Below are 21365 nucleotides of genomic sequence, written 5' to 3' on the forward strand. Positions count from 1 at the left end.
CGCCCTCCCTTGCTTAAATCCAATTCACTTGCAATTCATGGCATCACCTTCCTGACGTCACGGACCTCCTCAGGGAACAAAGGATAAATAACACCAACAATAATGGATGCCATGGGTGCAGCCCCGGGGTTTAGGTCTCATTGGCATACACTCGGCTTCTTGGGAAACTGACTAAGAAGTCACTGGAAGCCACTAAAAGCCCCTTGCTTTTAGTCCCAGGGGTTAACATGCCTTATTCCTCCCCCTACTCAAAGGACTTGAGCTAATTATTTTAACACGGTATTGCACTTAAATTGTTTGCTCCTTCTTTTCTTTTCTCTGTCTCTGTCACCCTCCCCCCTCCCACCTTATTCCTTTCTCCAGATAAGCAAGTTGTTCAAAATTGCATCCTGTCCCCTCCCCCAACCTCATAATTTGAGTAACATCCATTTATGGCACACTTTTCTAAGAAGTTTGTTTTTTTTTTTTACATTTTTATCCTAATACTATTCTGGTTTATTCTGAAATATATTCTCCAACTCGTGGGCTAGCCTATATTTGTTCTTTATTCTTTTGGTTCTATATTTTCTCTCTTTCCCTCATAAGAAGTAAGGCTTCTAGGGGTAACATATTTCCCTCCTTCATTTACCTGATTTCTATTATTATAATTGCAAATATCACAAGCCCCAGAGCCAGCTTGACTTCCTGAGTTCAGAGAACTGCCACATTTGACCTTTAATTCGGCCCCCTCCCCCTTGTCCAATATCTCTGGATTCCATTTCCTAGCACTGTTTCCTTCTTTCCTTCCCCCCTCCCCACATTTCTTCATACACCTTAGAATACCCCAATATATTTTTTCTTGTTTATTTTGAATAATGAAAGAAAATATACAAATTCTGGAATAATAAGGCAAGGCAAGCAAATGTAGATATAAAAGAAATCTACTTAGTCCAACTAGAAGATTTTCAACTTCCTAAATTAACCCATACCAAAAAAAAACAAAAAACAAACCAAAACCCTTTTCCCAGGACTGACCTAAGCATTCTGATTCCCCCTTCTCCCAGAGTGTGACCCTGAATGAGTCATTCAAGTGCTGTCTGCCTCAGTTTCCTTAATTGTAATAAACTGAGATAATAGCAGCACCTGCCTCCCAGAGTTGTTATGAGGATAAAGTGAGATATTTGTAAAGTGTTTTGCCAACCTTAAAACATTATATAAATGCTAGTTATCATTATTCTTATTAATTATTATTATCATTGCCACTTCTAATTCTCTTCATAAGACCAAAAGTATTCTCTTCAGAGTACATACCTATCAAAATCTACCATCCATAGGTTCCCAAAGTGGGTGATACTGCCCCTGGAGTAACCTCAGGTGCAATTGGGGGCATTGAATAAAAATAAGGGGGCAGTGGAAGCATAAGGAAAAGGGAGAAGAAAATTTTGAAAAACCATTCATATGTGTATCATCTGTTGTGTAACAGGTTTAAAGTCATAGAGATTATATTAGTTTCCAAATAAACACACAAAATGCTAACAGGTCTTAACAAGCAAGTGTTGGCAGGTGAGCATATAGCACATTGATGGGAAGTCCAGCACGCACTGGCAGGAATATGTGCGTGTAATGACTTGTTTACAATACAATACCATATGGTTACATGATGCAATATTGCACCATCAAAATTTCAATATAGGAAAAAAACACAAATTTACAATAAATTATCAAATTTAAGGCATGTCATTTTTTTAAAAAAAATATATATATTTTTTGAAATGACACAAATTTTTAAAAAAATGTTAAAGGATTAAAAAAAAAGTAGATTTCCAAGAGGGTGCTGAGTAATTTTTTTTTTGAAGGGGGTGGTAGGCCAAATAAGTTTGAGAACCTCTGCCACAACATTTCTGGATTTCCTAGGGGAGTTCTGAGCCCTCCAAAGCTTGGAGGGAAAATAGGCAGCCACATATCCTTCTTAACATTTCTCCAAAGAATATCCATAATACCTAGGAATCAGTTCTCCAGGTTCTAAATGAGGAGTAAGGCCATGCCCATAAGCTGTTTTGATATAAACATGTGATGAATGAATGGGAAGAGTTTTTTTAAAAGTTTGGGGTCAGGAAGAAGTCTAGGAAAAACTAGAGGAGGAATTCTGAAGTTAAAGAGCAGTATACTGTATCTCAGTTCTAAGAGTCCTTCTTAATGACCCTCCCCACTCCCACCTTTCCAGTCTTCTTACATCTTACCTCCCTCTCCCTCCGCTTACTCTAAGTAACACTTGCTTTCTTACTATTCTTGTTCTTAGAGCAAGACATTTCATCTTACCCTATTCATTTTTGCTGACTGTACCTACCCCTCCCAGACCCCCCATGCTAGGAATTCTCTCCCTCCTTGTCTCCATCCACATCTACTGGCTTCTTTCAAACTGAGCTAAAAACCTACTTTCTGTGCAATGCCTTTCTAGCCCTCTTCAGTCGTAGTGCCTTTCCAATTTATCATGTGTGTGTATATATGTTTCTATGTAAATGTTGTCTGTAAGTTTTTGGAGAGCAGGAAATGACTATTTTTGCATTTCTCTGTATGCCCAGAGGTGTTTATAAATGTCTGTAGACTTTACTTGACTGGAAAGAAAATAACACCTGAGGGTGAGAGATCAGGACTCAAATAAGAACCCTGGTATTTGATGGAGGAGAATAATAGGTCTGGGGGTCAGAAAATCTAAGGTCTGGATGGAAAGAGGGAGAAAACAGGGAAAGGGGAAAAGAAAAGTAGCCTTATGATCTACTTTCTAGAGCATACCTGACCTCTTTAATAGCATTCCATTTCCTAGACAGAATCCATAAAGGGATGTTTGTTTTGTTTTGTTTTGTTTTTCTGGACTTCCCTGTCAACTTTTCCCTGTTTTTATGATCAATAATACCACCTAAAGCAGTGGATAGAGCACTGGGCTTGGAATCAGGAAAGCTCCTCTTCATGAGTTCAAATCCAGACTCAGACACTAGCTGTGTGACCCTGGACAAGTCACTTAACCCCATGTGCCTCAGTTCCTCATCTGTAAAAATGAGCAGGAGAAGGAAATGGCAGGCCGCTCTAGTATCTTTGCCAAGAAAACCCCAAAATTGGATCACGGAGAGTCAGACGATTGAGACGATTGAGGCAAATGCTTACCTAGGGCCACACGACTAGTGTCTGAGGCTGGATTTGAACTCATTCAAGTCCAGCACTCTATCCACCCTGCCACCCAGTGGCCTCAAATATCAGCTATAGTTGAATTCCAAAAGCCTAAAAACCACCTTTGTTTTTGCTGAGGAGGAATCTTCGGGCTTAATTTAAATCTTGTCAGTCACACCCAGAAAGGGAAGTTCTAAGTCAGAAGCATCCTCTGTGAAGATAAGTAATTCATTTGTACATTTACTTAGCCCCTTACTGATCTATTTTTGGCCTCCCTTCTCCCGCCTCTACCTCTGAGTCATTAAGAGACTTCCCTTCCTGGCTATTTGCTCTACAGAAGAGTTCTCTTCCTCTGTTGCTGTGTCCACTGGTCTTTGGGTCAGCTGCTAGTCTGGGACTTGGATGAAGACTGGAGACATACAACTCCCCTAAACCTTCCATCCATGGATTCTGCTTCCCTTGTCCTGCTAATGGGTGAGGAACCCTCAACTTGATGGGTAACTTGGTAACAGGCTCAGCTTAAAGGGAGGGAGGGTTGAGAAGAATCAGTTAATTACCAACTTTGAAAGTGAGAGCCAGCATGTGAGATTTTGGAGATCTACGCTAAGTAGGAACCCCCACTTAGCATAAAGTAAGAATTGTGGTCATTGATGCTCAGCTTTGGGGTTGTTCAAGAAAGCGCAGCAAGAAAATGTTGCCTGTGTGGACACATTTCAGAGAAACCTAAAGTAAACAGAACTGAGCAGCTGCCTTGATTCAATGTACTCCTTTCCAGAATCAAACTTTTTATTGAAGTGATTATGATCCTATGGTGTTACCCTTTTGTCTTACACTTTGTTGGAAAGAATTAAAAGCAGGTGAGGGGAAAGAGGAAGATCAATGAAAGAAGAATTAGCATGTCAAATCAACCAGACACCGATGTAATAACTTACTCTCTGGATCAATGAATGGGCTATATGAAAACTGTGACATGTAGAAAGGAGTGAGAAGGGACATGAAGGGACGTTGAGAATGGGAGACAGGGGCACCTCTGGAAGTTAGGACTGAAAGGAAGAGACAAGACAAGGCTTCTCTCTCTTGCTTCTTCAGCCCCTTCTTTACTTGTTCCTTCCCATTCACCTAAAATTACGCACATTTCCCTTCATTCCCAAAAAACAAGAAAAAGAGCCACCGTCACTCCAATCTGTTGCCCCTTAATGTCTTCATCTCACGTAAGCCCTTTACCCTTCATAACCAAACTGCTCATCTACATTTGCTAACTATACTTCTCCCACTCTTCTCTAACTTCTTTTAATTTGATTTCCTTCACACTACCGGATTGCATCAACTTTTTTTGGAATTCTCACTTCCTCTTCCTTCCCACGCCTTTTTTTATCTGCTTTCTTCCCAATTACTGGATTGAATCATTTCTCTTGGTCTTCAGTAACCTAATCATCCATGGCATTAATTGCAGTTCTCAGTTCTCATTTTCCACCCCTGGGCAGCATTTGACATAATTAGTTGACCAGCCCTTCCTCCTAGATCCTGTCTCTTTCTTTGGCTTCAGAGACGCTGAACCCTCCATGGTTCTCCCCAGCTCTTTTCTAATAATGGACTTAGCTGAAAAAATCTTAAAGCATTAATGATACTTATAGTACCTACTTCATAGGGCTGTTGTGAGTTTCAAAATAGATAATGCACTTTATAACTGTAAAGGCTATAGAAAACTGGCTTGTTCAATTCACTTTCTGAGACAGTTTCTACATATACTTCTAGTCAATTTATTTTTCTTAGAGACCAAGGAAGAGGAAATAAAATGTGATATTTTGTGACATAATAATAGCTAGTATTCATATAGCTTTAGGGTTTACAAAGCTCTTCACAAATATTTTCTATTCTATTTTCATCCTGATAACAATCCTAGGAAGGAGGTACTATCATTATCCTCCTTTTACAAGTGAAAAAAACTGAGGCTAGCTGAAGTTAAGTGACTTACCCTCAGTCACACAACTAGTGTGAGAGATAGGATTTGAATTTGGGTCTTTCTGACTCCAAAGGGCAACTGGGTGGCACAATAGATAGAGTGCCAGGCCTGAAGTCAGGAAGACTCATCTTCTTGAGTTCAAATCTGGCCTCAGACACTGGCTGTGTGATGCTAGGCAAGTCACTTAACCCTGTCTGCCTCAACTTCCTCATCTATAAAATGAGCAGGAGAAGGAAATGGCAAACCACTCCAGTATCTCTACCAAGACAACCCCAAATGGGATTATGAAGAGTCAGACAGGACTGAAAAACAAGGGAACAACAACTTCTTGACTCCAGGTCCTGCTCATTATCTACTGTGCTACCTAGTTGCTCTAATGAGGTGACATGATTATCCCCTGTTGAGATAAAAACCAGATTCTGATTATGCCTTTCAGGTCCCCTTTGTTGGTTCCTACTTATCCACCCATTCACTAATTATGAGAACTCCCCAAGGCTCTATACTTTGTGCTCTTCTCTCTCACTCACTCTCTCTCTCACTCTCTCACTCTCTCTCTCTCTCTCTCTCTCACTCTCTCTCACTTTCTCTCAATCTCTCTCTCTCCTTCTCTCTCTCTCTCTCTCTCTCTCTCTCTCTCTCACACACACACACACACACAACACACACACACTCTCTCTCTCTCTCTCTCTCACACACACACACACACACACACACACACTCTCTCTCTCTCTCTCTCTCTCTCTCTCTCTGTTTCTCTTTCTCTTCTCATTCTTGGAAATCTCCTTCACACCTATGATTTAAATGGTCACTCATGTGACGCACTCATGATGTATCTCTATCTAGCTCCAGTTGCCTTTGAGCTTCAAACCTGGGTTTCCACCTGCATCTTAATCTGTCCCCATGACACCTTATTCCCTTTCCCCAAACCTATTTCTCTTAACCACTTCATTGTTGTTAGTAGCAACACCATTTCCTCAGTCACTTTATCTCAAAATCAAAAAGACATCTTTGATTTTTCCTCTTTTCTACATAAAATTAGTTGCCAAAGCCTATTGATTTTACATTTGAAATATCTGTCACCTTTTCCTCCTTTCTATTCTCACTGACCTGTCCTAGTTCAAGGTCTCTTACCTGCTAATTAGCCTGCTAATGATTCTCCCGGACCCCTTTCTAATTAACCCAGTATACTGGTGTCAGACTTGTGTTCCTAATAATACTAATCTTTCTACTCTGCTCAAAAACTTTGAGTAGCTCCCTATCACCTACTGAATAAAATCTACACACCCTAGTCTAACATTCAAGGCTCTCCATAATCTGGTGCATATGGCACCTTTATATACAAATAGCCTTATTTCGGAGGCAGCTGGGTGGCATAGTGGATAGTGCACTTAACTTGCAGTCAGAAGATGTGAGAATGCAAAGAAAGGCAAGACAGTGCCTGCTCTCAAGGAACTCAGCCTAAAGGGGGAGAAAGGATGCAAACAACTATGTAGCACACAGCTATACACAGGATAAATCCCAGGCCATTGGGCAGCTCTGCCTGGCTTAGATCCAGTTCATGCGCAAGTCAAGACATCACCCTTGTGATGTCATCAGTCCTCTTCAAGAATGAAGGACAAACAACAAGAACAACATAAATGGGAAATAATCAACAAAGGAAAGACACTAGCATTAAAAGACATTGAGCAAGGATTCCCGTAGATGGGGGATTTTAGCTTGGACTTGAAGGAAACTGAGGAAGCCAGTAAGTAAGTAGAGAGGAGGAGGAAGAGCATCCAGGTATGGAGGACAGCCAGTGAAAATGCAACACCTCTGACTGAAAACAATGGTTCCCAACATTTTTTGTCCCATAAACCCCTTACAATAACCAAAAAAAGGAGTTGGGAAGTCCCAAGGTAATTTAATATGCTACTCCTAGTATTCCACAACTATTTGCTGCTTAAGGTGCCATTAAAGACTTTTTAGCTCAAAACCCATGGATCATTATGGTGAGCCTCCAAAGGGTTCACAACCCACTAAATGGGAGCCACTGGTAGAGGAATAAACTCAGAGTTGGGAATATAGAATCTAAATTTTAATCTTGTCTCTGCTTGTAACTTTCTTATTTTAAAAATCAATGTTTTTATTTTTTAAAATAGTATTGAACATTGATGCAACTGATTAAATTTGCTTAATAAAAATTAACGTGCAAATTAAAAAAAAAGAAAATGCCCTCCCAGGTATCTAGTTTGAGGCACAACAGCGGGTCAGTGTCACTGGGTTTAGAGTGGGTGTGGGGGGGGTGGGGGTAGGGGGATATAAGGTATAAGAAGACTGGAAAGTTGATGGGGGGGTCAGGTTATAAAAAGACTTTTATCATGTAGATAATAGGGAGCCAAATGGGTTTATTGAGTGGTCAAGGGGGTGGGTGACATGACTAGACTTGAATTTTAGGAAGATGACTTCAGCAGCTAGTGAGCAGAAACATGTGGCAGGGACACCTGCAGGCAATTGCAATAGATTGGATATAGGGTGTGTATGTGTGTGTATGCACGTTCGCATGTGTGTGCATTGTGTGCATGTGTGTATGTACGTATGTGTGTGCGTGTGAGAGAGAGAGACAGAGAGAAAATTCAAAAATGACACCTAGGTTGCAAGTCTGAGTGACTGGGAGTTGATAGTACCCTCAACAGTAATAGGGAAGTTAGGAAAAAAGGAGGGTTTGGGGGGGGAAGAAAATTCATTCAGTTTTATAAAATGTGTATGGGATATCCAGTACTAGATGTCTAATAGATAGCTGGAGATTCAAGACTGGAGAACCTTTGAAAGGTTAGGGCTAGAAAAAGACTTGATTCATCAGAATAGAAGTGATAATTGAATCTATAAGAGCTAATATGATCACCAAGTGAAATCTGTGTACAGGGAGAAGAGAATCCAGTACTGAGCCTTGTAAAACACCCCCAATTAGCAGGCATGACCTAGAGCAGGGGTGCAGAACCTGTGACCTCGAGGCCACATGTGGCCTTTTAGGTCCTTGAGTGTGGCCTTTCGATTGAGTCCAAGTTTTACGGAAGAGATACTTTTACTAAGGGGATTCCCTCCCCTCCACCTAGAGGAATATCCGGAAAAGGAAACTGAAGACTCTACAGATAGACAGGAAGAGGGAGTGGTGTCATGAAAACCGAGAGAGAAGAAAGCATCGAGAAGAGGATGGTCAGTAGTGTCAAAATCTGCAGAGAAATAAAGAAGATTGAGGATTGAGAAAAGGCCATTAGATTTGGCAACTGAAAGACAGTAATTGTGAAGGGAACAGTTTTGGTTGGATGATGAGGTCAGAGTCCAGACAATGAGATGAAAGGAAGTGGAGGTACCTATTGGAGACAGCCTTCTCAGGAAGATTAGCCATGAAAGGGAGGAGAGATGTGGAATTATAGGGAGGTGATGAATCTAATGAAGGTTGAGGATGAAGAAGACATGGGTATATTTCTAGCCAGTGGGGAAACATCCAGTAGAGGAAGAGAGTGAAGAAGAGAGTGGGAATAGAAAAAGGGGGCATCAATGTGAAAGTATATGTAGAACCTACATTGGATTACCTGCCCTCTTGGGGGGGAGGAAGGGGGAAAAAATTTGGAACTCAAAAACTTGTGGAACTGAGTGTTGTAAACTAAAAATAAAAAATAAATGTATTTTTAAAAAAATTTTAAAAGAACAGAAAGAAGAATAAAAAGAAAAGAAAAAGGGGCTTTGGGAATGGGATCACTGCGCACGTAGAGGGATGCACCTTGGCAAGAAGAGCCACGTCGTTAGTCAGACGAGGCAGAAGGAGGAGATAGTGGCAGAAGGCGCATGGATAATGTGAGATGGGGAGGAGAGAAGAGGGAGCTGTCAAGAGCATTCTTGATTTTTTCAGTAAAATATGCAGCAAAGTTCTCAGGTGAAAGGGGTAGGGGAGGGGAAACCATGGAGGATTTGAGGAAGGATAAAAAGGTTTGGAAAAGCCACCACAGTGATAGGCATAGTGATTCAATTAGGACAGCAAAAAGTATTGCCCTGACGTAGAGAGGGCCTAGCTGAGGTTATGTAACAAATTTGTAGTGGACACAGAATGATTTTGTGATTTTTCTCCAGCTTCTTTTAGCAGTGTGTGAGCCAAAGTGGCAGATGGTAGGAGGGACCCAAGGCCGAGGCTTAGCAGAGCAAGATCAATGATATGATAAGGGGCAAGGGACTCAAGAATAGGACAGTATAGGGTTGAGCTGGTTCACCAAGGGGTCAAGTTGGAGAAGGGTGTGGCCTGGGAAGGAAGTGAGGAGTCCAAAGATTTGAGGTCACGGTGTAGACAAAGAACAGGGTTTGGGGTGGCAATGCAGATGGAGAGCTGAAATAATGTTAGATTGTGCTCAGATAAGAGAACTACAGAGTTCATGAACACGGAATTACCTCCACCAATGCAGATCGCAGTACAAACTATATAATGTACCATCCAATGGTTATTTTTAGATAAGTCATATTCCTAAGTAAATTACATAGGCTACACAAATTCAGAGAGTCTTACCTTTGAAACCTAGCAAAGTGTCTTACACATAATGGGCATTTAGTGTTTATTGGGTTGAGTCGAATCGAATTGAGTAGCTGACAGAGTAAGAGTCAGGAATATAAATTCCTCTCTCTCTGGCTGTTTCTTCAACATGAGATTTCATCTCCCCACTCTGGGCATTTTCATTCATCATCCCCCATGCCTGCTCTCCTTCCCCATCTCCACCGCCCGGCTTCTTTCAAGTCCGAGCTGAAATCCCACCTTCTATAGGAAGTCTCTCCCAACCCCACCCTTAACTCCAGTACCTTCCCTCTCTTATGTCCAATCTTTCCTGTTTGTAACTAGTTGTTTTCATGTTGTCTCTCCCCTTAGATTGTAATCTCTTTGAGAGCAGAGAGTGTCTTGTGGCTTTCTTTCTATTGCACTTAGGACACTGCCTGCCACCTGTTATTGACTCACTGCTTACCCTCCTTCCTTCAGCTTTGGCCTCTTCTCATGGGTTCAACCTGGACACAGACAATCCTACAATTTTCCAGTCAGATGCTGCTGCGTTTGGGCACACTGTGGTCCTGTATGAGAGTTCTCGGTAAGGATATGGACACAACGTTATTTGGAGGTGGCTTAGACGTGGCCCAGCGGGTAGAGTGCTGGGCCTGGAATCAGGAAGACTCCAGTTCAAATCCAGCCTCAGATATTTACTAAATGCCTGACGCTGGGCAAGTCACTTAGCCTCTGTTTGCCTCAATGTGAAATGGGGAAGCTAATAGCACCTGCTTTGTAGGGTTGTTTTGAGGATCAAATGAAACAATCATTACAAAGTGCCTGGCACATAGTAGGTGCTATATACTTATTCCTCCCTTTCCCCTTCCATGTGCCTTCATCCTCCCCAAGTATTCTCTTCTTTCTAAAGTTTTCTCTTACCCTGGGAGGTAGGAAAAAGTCACAAGCAGCCTTATCTCTATGTTGGAATTGGCAACCTTCTCAAAATGACACTAGGAATTCCTAGTGATTCTCCCCTTCCTTAATGTACTCACATCTCTCGGGGTGATGCAGCTTTCTCCTCCAAGGTATCCGCTCAACTTCATCTTAATAATGAGAGTTCTCCTGTGACTCTCTCCTGTCCTCATGATAAGCACCTGGTTTCCACTTCTGCTCACAGGCTGGTGGTAGGAGCCCCACTGGAGAAGACATCCCCTAACCGAACAGGGCAACTCTACAACTGTGAATATGGCACCAGGAGATGCGAGGCCATCCCCATACAGAGTGAGTAAAGGCTCCTGTCCTGGGAGCACACCCTGCATCCCACTTTCTGCTTCTAACTTTTTACACAGCTGTCCTCTTCTCCAGTCTTTGCTCTGTTTCAGAGTCTTGATGCCCTCACTGGAATTCAGGTTTTATGTTTTCCATTATTTAATTCATCAGCCTCCAAGCCCTGCTGCCTCTTGCAGATTCATCCTACTGCAACACCATCCCCCACCCATTGTCTCTTTTTCTTTTTTTTAATTTTTCTTTGTTTTATTTTTAATTTATGGAATAAAATAGGCATTTTCATAACATAGTATGATAAAAAAGATAATTGCACATGAAAGTACAAATCTATTGTGTACAACTTGCTATTCCTTTTAAATATATAATATAGTTGTGTAAATTTTTCCTTCCACCCCACACTCACCCTTTGGATGGCTACCATTAGACACAAATACGTACATACAAATAGATATATCCCTTCCACATCGCTGGCGTTAGGGACACAACTCCCCCTCACTCCAGAAAATCCATGTAAAAATTTTTTGTTCCTCCCTTTGTACCAGAGAAGCCTGAATTTTTTCTTTTTCTTTTATGAGGTGTTTACAATACCTTATTCTAAAATCTGGGTTAAAAATAGGCTCTACATCATCTGATGGCCTTTGTGTGTTGTCTGTGATTTCTGCAAAACTCCCTGAAAATTCCCATTTAATTTCTCATGCCAACCTGCAATACATAAAAGCTATGATGGGGAAAGTCACGATGTGGAAGAGATAACAGCATATGTAAAATAATTCTACACATGCTTCTATTTCTCAGTTCTTCCTCTGGATGCAGATAGTGTCTTCCTTCATGTGTCCTTCGGAGTTAATTTGGGTATTTAGAATAGTCAAAATGACTTATTCACTCAAAGCTGTTCTTAAAACAATATTGTTACTGCTTTCTACAATGTTCTCTTGGTTCTGTTTATTGTCTTCCCTGTGTTTTCCCAGTCTCCGCACATCTCTCAGGAAGACAGGATCATAGATTTAGAGATGGAAAAGACTTCTAGTTCAGTCCCCTCATTTACAGATGAGAAAACAGACCCAGAGGGATTAAGTAACTTGTTCACAGGCGGCAGAACCGGGATTTGAACACTTGTACTCCAAATCTATTATTTCTCCTGTACTACACAATATCTTGACCTAAAACTGAAGCCTGCTCCACCATAGCTTCCAACAGAGCTGTGTGAAGCCGAAGGGAGTGACCCCTCTAAGCACTGCTCACCTTATATGTCTGTGACTATGCATGTCTATGTCTCTCCAGTCCCTCAAGAGGCAGTGAACATGTCCCTGGGGCTCTCTCTGACAACTGGTACAAACCCTTCACAGATTCTGGTGAGTTGGCCTGGGTCACAGGAGGGTAATGGGACCCCGGAGGAAAGGAAGAGGTTGGGGTTGGGGGGCAGAACGTTTGCATGTGTAAGAAAGTAATTGTCTTGGGTTAGAGCTCAGGCGGAACCCCTGGGACCCAGCAGACCCTAAACTCTTCTTTTGGCTCCTTAGGCCTGTGGACCCACAGTACATCAAGCCTGCAAGGTGAACACTTACATGAAAGGTTTCTGCTTTGTGTTGAATTCAAATCTGCAGCAACGTCAGAGGTTCCCACCAACCCTACAAGGTAAGTCACTAGAGTGGTGGAGACTGTGTAAGACTCTTTTGTTGAAAATATGAGCCTGGATACTTCTGATGGGGAGGGGAATGGGAAGGAAACTCAGATCATTAATTCATAGAACAAGCATTTATTAAGCTCCTACCATGTACCCTATGCTCTGTGTTAAGTGCTGAGGACAAATGATAAAAAACAAGGCAGTCCTTACCCTCAAGGAGCTTAAATTGTATTGAGGAGAAACATGTACAGTTAAGTAAATAGTCAATATGGACAAAGCGAATGCTGTGTAATTTCAGGGGAGGAGACAGGGCACTAACAACCAGGTGATCAGGATAGGCTTCAGGTTGGAGGGGGTACCTGAGCTGAGCCTTGAAAGAAAGCAGGGATTAGAAAGCAGTATATTCCAGGCATAGGGGAGAAACTCTACAAAGGCATAGAGAAGAGGGTTGGAATGTCTTGTTTGGGAAGTCATATGTACACAGTAAACAGACATTCATTAAGCAATTACTGTGTGTCAGATCCTGTGCTAAAGACTGAGGAAACAAAAATGAGCTCACATTCTAATGGAGGAGAGAGCATACAAAAAACAATATACATACAAGATATGTACAATAAAAATGTAAAGTAATTTCAGAGAGAAGAGAGGGAGAGGGGAGGGAACAAGCATTTATTAATCACCTACTATGTGCCAAGAGCTTTACAAAGCTATATTACCTCATTTGATCCTCACAACAGTCTTGTGAGGTAAGTGTTATTATGACTCCCATTTTACAGTTAGGAAACTGAGGCACACAGAGGTTAAGTGACTTGCCCAGGATCACACAGCTGGTAACTATCTGAGGCTGGATTTGAATTCAGGTCTTCCTGTCTCCAGACACAGCACTCTATTCACTGAACCACCCTACCTACCTGGAGGAGAGGGAGGGGACAGAAGTGAAAGGTTGGATTCAAGCTGAGGCTAGAACAAGAAAACCAGCTTGGCTAGAACATAGATTATATGAAGATCATCTTTCTGGATGAATGGGACTCTGTGGAGATAGAGAGGGAATACTAGGAGAATAGGAGTTACTTGCCTGAGGCTCGATTAAATTTCACCAGACTGCTCTGTAATTCAGATGGACTGGGCAGCATCTGACAGGCAAGGTGTTGCTGTTATCGTTCAGTCCGTGTCTGACTCTTCTCGACCCCATGGACCGTAGCACTCCAGGCCCCTCTATCCTCCACTATCTCTCCAAGTCTGAGTTTGTGCTCCTTGTTTCCCTGACACTATCTACCCGTTTCATCCTCTGCCGTCCCCTTTTCCTTTTGCCTTCAATCTTTCCCATCATCATCTAATGAGTCCCATCTTCTAATTATGTGGCCACAATATTTAAGCTTCAGCTTCAGTATTTGACTTTCAGAATTTATTTCTTTAAATATTGACTAATTGACTCCTTGGTGGGTGTGAAGTAAGATTGGAGAATATGTGAGTCTATAAGGATAGGGAGAGAGCTAGGCAAACTGTTGTAGTAGCAACGTGTTAACCCAGATGGATAGCTGGGAAGTAGACCTCCATCCGCCTTTCGTGAACAACGGATCATAGATTTAAATTGAAGGAAGCTTAGAGGTCATGCCATCATTCTCTAGGACATGACATTGACGCTTGATATACGTGTCATAAACTGACAAGAACAAGCTACTTCTGGGTTCGACATTCAACTATGGGAATATCCAGGTAGCCAGACAAAGGTATCCCATCATGTTTGGGACTAGACAAGCTCTGGTCCCATCATCACTATCTTGAACCCCAGGCAGACTACAGAGAATCCATATTTCATGATTTGGAATATTTTCCTCTTAGAGGTCATCCTGTCCAATGTCAAGGAAGCCCTTGGTACCTCCAGGGAATGTAAGTTATTTGAGGAAAAGGACTATTTCCCTTTGTTTTCTTACCCAGAACCTACCTAGCACAGTGTTTCACATATGGTAGGGCCTTGAAGAAAGAAAAGGAACCCCTCCCATTGTGATGAGGGGGCTTCCCTTGTGAAGGAGCTGAAGGATCCCTGCTTTGAGGAGAGGCAAGGAGCAGAGAATGGAGCAGGTTCCTATATTTGGACAAGTGGGAAGGGCCCTGAAATTGAAAGGGGCATCTATAGGGCCAGATTCTGGGTGCTTAGAGAAGACCTACTCATTGGTAGAGAGAAGAAGAAAGACCAAAAGGGAAATGTGGAAAAGCAGACTAGATTTGGTGTTAGAGGACCTAGGTTCAAATCATAGCTCTGATACTACTACGAGATCATGGAAGAAGTGATTTTCTCTGGGACTTTTGCTTTATCTGTAAAACATAGGGGTTGAAGGCCTCTTTCACCTACAATCCTGTAATTTTTTTTCTCATAGGGAATTGGAAGGGCCTGGAGAATGTATTCTAGTGCTAGCATGAATGAGGGCAAATGGGAGTTGTTGTTTAGTGTGTCTTACTCTTCATGACCCCATTTTTAAAGGATTTTTTCTTGGCAAAGATGCTGGAGTGGTTTGCCATTTCCCTCTCCAGGGTCCCCATTTTACAGATGAGAAAATTGAGGCAAACAGAGGTTAAGTGACTTTCTCTGAGGCTGGATTTGAACTCAGGTCTTCCTGACACCAGATCCAGAGTTCTGTCCACTGTGCCACCTAGCTGGGAAGTGGGTAGCCACAGTGAAATGGGCATGATGATAATGATGACTATAACAATGATAGCATATATTTATTTGGCACTTTAAGGGATACAAAATGTTATCTCATTCGGTACTTTCTTACCATCCTTCTCTCTTCCAGAGTGCCCCAAACAAGACAGTGATATCGCTTTCCTGATTGATGGCTCTGGCAGCATTTCTAACTCTGACTTCAAGAAAATGAAAAACTTTGTGAAAGCTGTGATGAGCCAGTTTGAAAAGCCTAACACACAGGTGAGCAGCTGGGACAGACTGCCTGTGTTTGACTATGTGCGGGGAAACCCAGGGACACAAATTAGGGAGCATATTAGGTAGGCAAGTATTGAGACATGTAGGAAGACCTTTCTTCTCAGTTTTCCATTCAGTCGTTGGTGTCATGTAGGTGATCGCTGCTGACTCAATACATCTACACATACACACTCCTCAGTCCTGGTCTTGGGGCTCTCCTCCTGCCAATGAAACCACTCCTCAGTCTTCTTTGCTGGATCCTCATTCAGATCCTGCCCTCTAACCATAGGTGTACCACTGGGTCCTGTTCTGGATTCTCTTCTCTTTTACTTCCATACTGTTCTATTTGTGATTTCATCAAGTCCCATGGATTTAATTACTATCATCCCCATGCTAATAATTCTCAAATCATCCTAAACTCTCTTCTGACATCTCCAGTTGCCTTTCAGGTTTCTCAAACTAGATCATCAGCAGACATTTCAAACTCAACACATCAAAAACCAAACTAATTATCCCCATAAATGTTACTCCACCCCCATACTTTTCCTGTTACTGTTGAGGGCAACACTATCTTCCCAGTCCTTTAGGCTTGCAACCTAGGTGTCATCTTCACACTCCTCACTATCTCTTGCTGTTCCCCATCCCATCCAATCTGTTGCCAAGGCCTATTGATTACACTTTTGCTACATCTCTCAAATACAGCCCCTTCTCTCTTCTGACACTGTACCACTGCTACCACTGTTACCTCATGCCTGGACAATGTCAATAGCCTGCCAGTGAATCTGCCTGCCTTAAGTTTCTCCCCACTTCAATCCATCCACCAAAATTCAGCCACCAAAGTGATTTTCCTAAATCACAGGTCCCACTAGGTAATTCCCTCAATAAACCTGGATCCAGCAAAGAAGGCTGAGAAGTGGTCTGAGTAGAGGAGAGCCCCAAGACCAGGTTTGAGAAGTGTGTATGTATAGATGTATTGAGTCAGCAGTGACTCATTCTACTCAATAAACTGTCAGAGGCTACCTCCAGGATCAAATTCAAAATCCTTTTTGGAGGGTTCAAAGCCCATTAAGGCCTAGCCCCATCTTATCTTTCCAACCTTCTTATACCTTACTTCCCACCACATATTCATCTAGAACATGTCCACTGACAAAGGCCTCCTTGCTGTTTCATGAACAAGGCATTCCATTTTCAGCTCCAGGAATTTTCTCTGGCTGTCCCTTGAATACCTAGAATGTTCCCTTTTCTCGTCTCTGTCTATTGCCTTCCTGGGTTCCTTTAAGGCCAACTAAAATCCCATCTTGTACTGGAAGCTTTTTCCAATGCCTCTTTTTAAATTATTTCTTATTTCTTTTATATATATGTATTTATATATATGTATATACACACATATATACATACACATACATATATGTATGTGTGTATATATGTGTGTGTGTATAATCTTGTTGTTATGTATTTGCTTGTTGCCCATTACATTGTAAGGGCAGGGACTGTCTTTTGCCTCTTTTTGTATTTCCAGTGTTTAGCACAGTGCCTGGCACATAGCAGATACTTAATAAGTGTTAATCTGACCCAACTGTATTTCCTTCACCATCCAGCTTTCTTGTGGGAGTAGTGAACAGAGGATGATCACTGTTGACTTAAAACACACACACACACACACTCCCAGCCTCATCATCTTGCTTCCTTAAGGGAATTTCAAACAGAGAGTGATCTCAGAGACTTTTCCCCCCACAGTTTTCCCTGATGCAGTTTGCATCCCTATTCTGGACACATTTCACCTTTAACACATTCAAGAACAGTCGTGATCCTGGAAAGCTGGTGGATGATATTTTTCAACTGACTGGAGTAACAAAAACTGCCACAGGCATCAAAAAAGTGGTGTAAGTCCCCTTCTTCTGACACACCAAGCCTAACTATTCTAGCGTGGGTATCTCACTCTCTGCTGAGAAGGTCAAGGGGGACATGTAGGAGTGAGAAATGCCCATGTCTTGATAGGAATGAACAGTGTTGGGAAGGAAGGGAGGAGGGACTAAAAAGACTACTTTCCTAAGAGTATTTCTGACTGCCTTCCTGAACCATAGCATAGAACCAAATCCTTATTCAGGACCAGATCTCTTTCATTTTGTTTAGTAGGAGCTGAATGATTCAGTCTCAGGTATACAAATACTGTTGGCTCCTTCCTCCCAGTCTTGGTTATATTTCAGAGCCAAACTATACTTGAATTCTGTCTCTTCCCTCCCTGGAACAGCTACTTCCTGGTCATTCTTTCCCTGGGACCAGCTATGTTTTTGGATCTAATGAATTTCATTTCCCAGGGTCAGTCTCAGTGGGAATGAACTCCATGAGACCTTGGCCCTCTTTCTTCTCTGGGCAGAACTGAACTCTTTCACAAATCAAATGGAGCACGAGAATATGCCACCAAGATCCTCATCGTCATCACAGATGGGGAGAAATATGAAGATTCCCTGGAATACAGAGATGTCATCCCCATGGCAGAGAAAGCAGGAATAATCCGATATGCAATTGGGGTACAGAGGGGCCTTAATCTTTTCCCCAATTTCTTTTCTATCCAGTCACAAGTAGCTTCTCTCTCACGGTTTTTCCCAAAAGAGGGGCAGCTTCTTCCTCTCTGCATGCACAACTTCCCCTTCATCTTTCACCAACCCTCTTGCTCTCAAGATGTAAACCTTGTCCTAACTTGGAAGATAATGAACCTCTTTCCCCTCAGAACTTCCTGGGGTAAGGACATTTTCCATGCTGCTCTAACCCTCTTTTTCCTTGTTGAAGGTGGGGAAAGCCTTTGACAGTCAGTACTCCAAACAAGAACTCAATGAGATAGCATCAAAGCCTTCCAAGGATCATGTATTTTGGGTTGACAACTTTGAAGCACTCAGTAATATTCAAAACCAGCTGAAAGAGAAGATCTTCGCCATTGAGGGTAAGTCAGAGTCCTAGTTCTGAGCTTTTAAAATGTTTCACTCCCCAACCCTATCTTTCATGATATAAGAAACCTGTCTCTAGTCCAAGTTTCCTCCCTAGGCAACTAGGTAACACAGCAAATAGAGTGATAATTCTGGAGTCAGGAAGACCTGAATTCAAATCCAGCCTCAGACATTTACTACCTGTGTGAGACCCTGGGCAAGTCGTTTAACCTCTGTTTGTCTTGATTTCCTCAGCTGTAAAATGGAGATCAGAATAGCATCTATATCCCAGGATTGTTGTAAGGATCAAATGAGATATTTGTAAAGTGCCTATTACAGTTCCTAGAATAGAGTAGGTGCTTAATAAATGCTCATTTCATTCCTTCCCTTCAAAATATACAAACATACTGTATTCTCTGTCCTAGCTATCATATTCTGAATACTCCTGAAGTTCACGCACTTCTCTCTTGACTCTCCAAACTCCTTCCTTCAACCAAAACCTGACTTATCTTTATTCTTCACAGGCACCAAGTCTAGGGACACTATCTCCTTCCAGTATGAAATGTCTCAGGAGGGCTTCAGTGCTGCATTTACATCTGTGAGTGGATCCCTAACTAGGGGTAGACATGGGGGAGAGGGGAGGGAGAAGGGAAAAGAGGAAGGGACGATCAAAGCCCAGAAGAAAGCTGTAGAATCAGTGACAGGCACTTCTGTTTGGGATGCCCCATTCTCCAAATATCCCCAGCTCTGAAAAATTTTCTCCCAGGAAGGGCCAGCCCTTGGAGCTGTGGGGACCTCTGACTGGTCAGGTGGTGTCTTCTTGTACTCCCTGACTGGAAGTGCCATCTTTATCAAGACATCCAATATAGACAAGGACATGAATGATGCTTACCTGGGTATGTAAGGAGGTGCTGGGAAGGAGAAGGGAGCAAGGGGTATGGGAGTGGGGGTTGGGAAGTCTTGTGTCTGGGAAGAGATTGGTTTGGGGAAGAATGTCAGGAAGGCAGAAAATGAGAGACATAAGGCAAAGACTGCAATCCATTGGGGCTTTGTCTTTTCAGGTTATTCTACTGAGGCATTCACTTGGAATGGGGCTCAAAGCCTTGTTCTGGGAGCCCCTCGATACCAGCACATTGGAAAGGTCGTGATCTTTGTGAATCGCTATGGAACTTGGGTACAAAAGGCTGAGGTCAAAGGGACACAGGTAAAAAACTAAGAACCTGGGATTATAAAGAAGAAAGGGCAATTCTGTGAAAAAAAGAAACAGTATATGAGAGAGAGCACTCTGGGTAATGAGAGGGGCTCTAAAGAAGACTCTTGTACCTGGGAGACACAGGGATTATACATACTTCTTCCCTCTGTGGTGGGAGGGAAATGTGATTTCAGCCTGTGTCTTCTCAGATTGGCTCCTATTTTGGGGCAGCGCTTTGCCCTGTGGATCTTAACAGAGATAGCAACACTGACCTGATCCTCATTGGAGCTCCCCATTATTATGAACAGAATAATGGAGGCCGGGTGTCCATCTGCTCATTACTTTGGCAGGTAAGGAGGGTTAGAGATGGGGATGGAAGTACAGTTAGAAGAGCAGTCTGAAGAGGTCTCTAAAGAGACTAAAGTGAACTCACAGAGAAAATTCATCAGCCCACTTAGGTTTTAAAATAAGGCAGAGGCCTCCAAGATTAGGGTCAGGAGAGCTAAATCTGAGAATGGGCCCAGGGTAGCTAGGATATAGTGCTCTCTTTGTCTCTATCTCTGTCTCTATGTCTCTCTTCTCTCCCTCTCTGTCTCTGTATCTGTCTCTGGCTCTCTGTCTGTCTGTCTCTCTCTCTCTACATATATATATATATATATATACACACTCATATATGTAAATGTGTATATATAGTGTGTTTATGTGTATGTGCATATATACGTATATATCATCCCTAACTTGTGTTGTCATATATATACATACACACACACACACACACACACACACACACACACACACACACACACATTCATTGGAGAAAAGAGGAGGACCAAAGAAAGGAGCCCAGTTTGTGATAGATGGGATGGTAATATTAGACTCTGGAAAGAAGGGTAAAACTACTTGACTCATATTTGGCTTCAGCTTTCTTGGTCAAGGAAAATAATCTTTGTCCTAGAGAAGATATAACAGAAATGGCTACTAGAGAGTTGAAAACCCAAGACAAGTAAGGAGGTAACAAAAGAATACTTAGCTGATCTGAATGAGTTTGAGATATCAGGCTCAGGCAGGTTACATTCCAGTGTAAGAATTGTTGTTGTCATTCTCAAAAGAGGACCATGACATCAGGGAAATGATGACATGGCTTGCAGTTGACTTTGATTTGAGTGAGGGAGGGCTGTGCAAGGTCACCAGCCTCACTTTCTTCTCCAGAGCCATCTGGGTCCAGTGGCCTGATATTCACCAGGATAACTGGAGATGGCCCAGGATGCATTAGGAGACCCTGGATGCAGTGTAAGAATTAGGTGTTGATATGAAGCAAAAGTAGCTAAGATTTCTTTGGTAGTTCCCTTACAGCTAGATCTAGTTCTGTTTCTGAGAGTGGGTTGTTTAAGATCTATATCTAGTCTTCTGCTAATTTAGGTATTTCATATTTTTGAAGTTATTTCTCTATTTCTTTTGTGTACTCAGTTTTTGTTAACAGTTTTGGTAGCATATAACTGTGCATGACAGATTCTGATCATTTTTATAATTTCTACCGCTTTTGTTGTGATTTCGCCTTGCTCATTTTCTATTTTATTGATTTGGTTCAAATTAGCTAAATGTTTATCAATTTCAAAGAACCAGGTTTTAGTTTTATTTATCATTTCAATGGTTTTTGCTTCCAACTAAATGTTTCTCTCCTAATTTTAAATCTCTCCTTTCATGCCGATTTTAGGTTTATTTGTTGACTTTTCAATCTTTAAAATGCATATTCAATCTACAAATGCTTTCTTTTCTATTTTGTTAATGTATGTTTGTTAACTTTCTATTTTTC

General features: G+C 41.9%; 1 protein-coding gene across 1 annotated transcript in view; it reads left to right on the top strand.

Moving 5' to 3' along the window:
* Window positions 1-3478: 3478 nt before the first annotated feature.
* The window catches only part of LOC118834155 (integrin alpha-X-like), a 40261-nt gene continuing 22374 nt past the window's right edge, over window positions 3479-21365 (top strand). The window contains exons 1-13 of the mRNA XM_036741603.1: window positions 3479-3618; window positions 10104-10209; window positions 10783-10886; window positions 12174-12244; window positions 12413-12527; window positions 15312-15442; window positions 17174-17319; window positions 17814-17967; window positions 18227-18377; window positions 18885-18958; window positions 19127-19256; window positions 19422-19564; window positions 19762-19902. Of these exons, the coding sequence (XP_036597498.1) occupies window positions 3588-3618; window positions 10104-10209; window positions 10783-10886; window positions 12174-12244; window positions 12413-12527; window positions 15312-15442; window positions 17174-17319; window positions 17814-17967; window positions 18227-18377; window positions 18885-18958; window positions 19127-19256; window positions 19422-19564; window positions 19762-19902 (1497 nt within the window). The 5' untranslated portion in view covers window positions 3479-3587. The remainder of the gene's footprint in view (window positions 3619-10103; window positions 10210-10782; window positions 10887-12173; window positions 12245-12412; window positions 12528-15311; window positions 15443-17173; window positions 17320-17813; window positions 17968-18226; window positions 18378-18884; window positions 18959-19126; window positions 19257-19421; window positions 19565-19761; window positions 19903-21365) is intronic.

The sequence above is a fragment of the Trichosurus vulpecula genome, chromosome 1, assembly GCF_011100635.1.
Source record: "Trichosurus vulpecula isolate mTriVul1 chromosome 1, mTriVul1.pri, whole genome shotgun sequence".
Lineage (NCBI taxonomy): Eukaryota > Metazoa > Chordata > Mammalia > Diprotodontia > Phalangeridae > Trichosurus > Trichosurus vulpecula.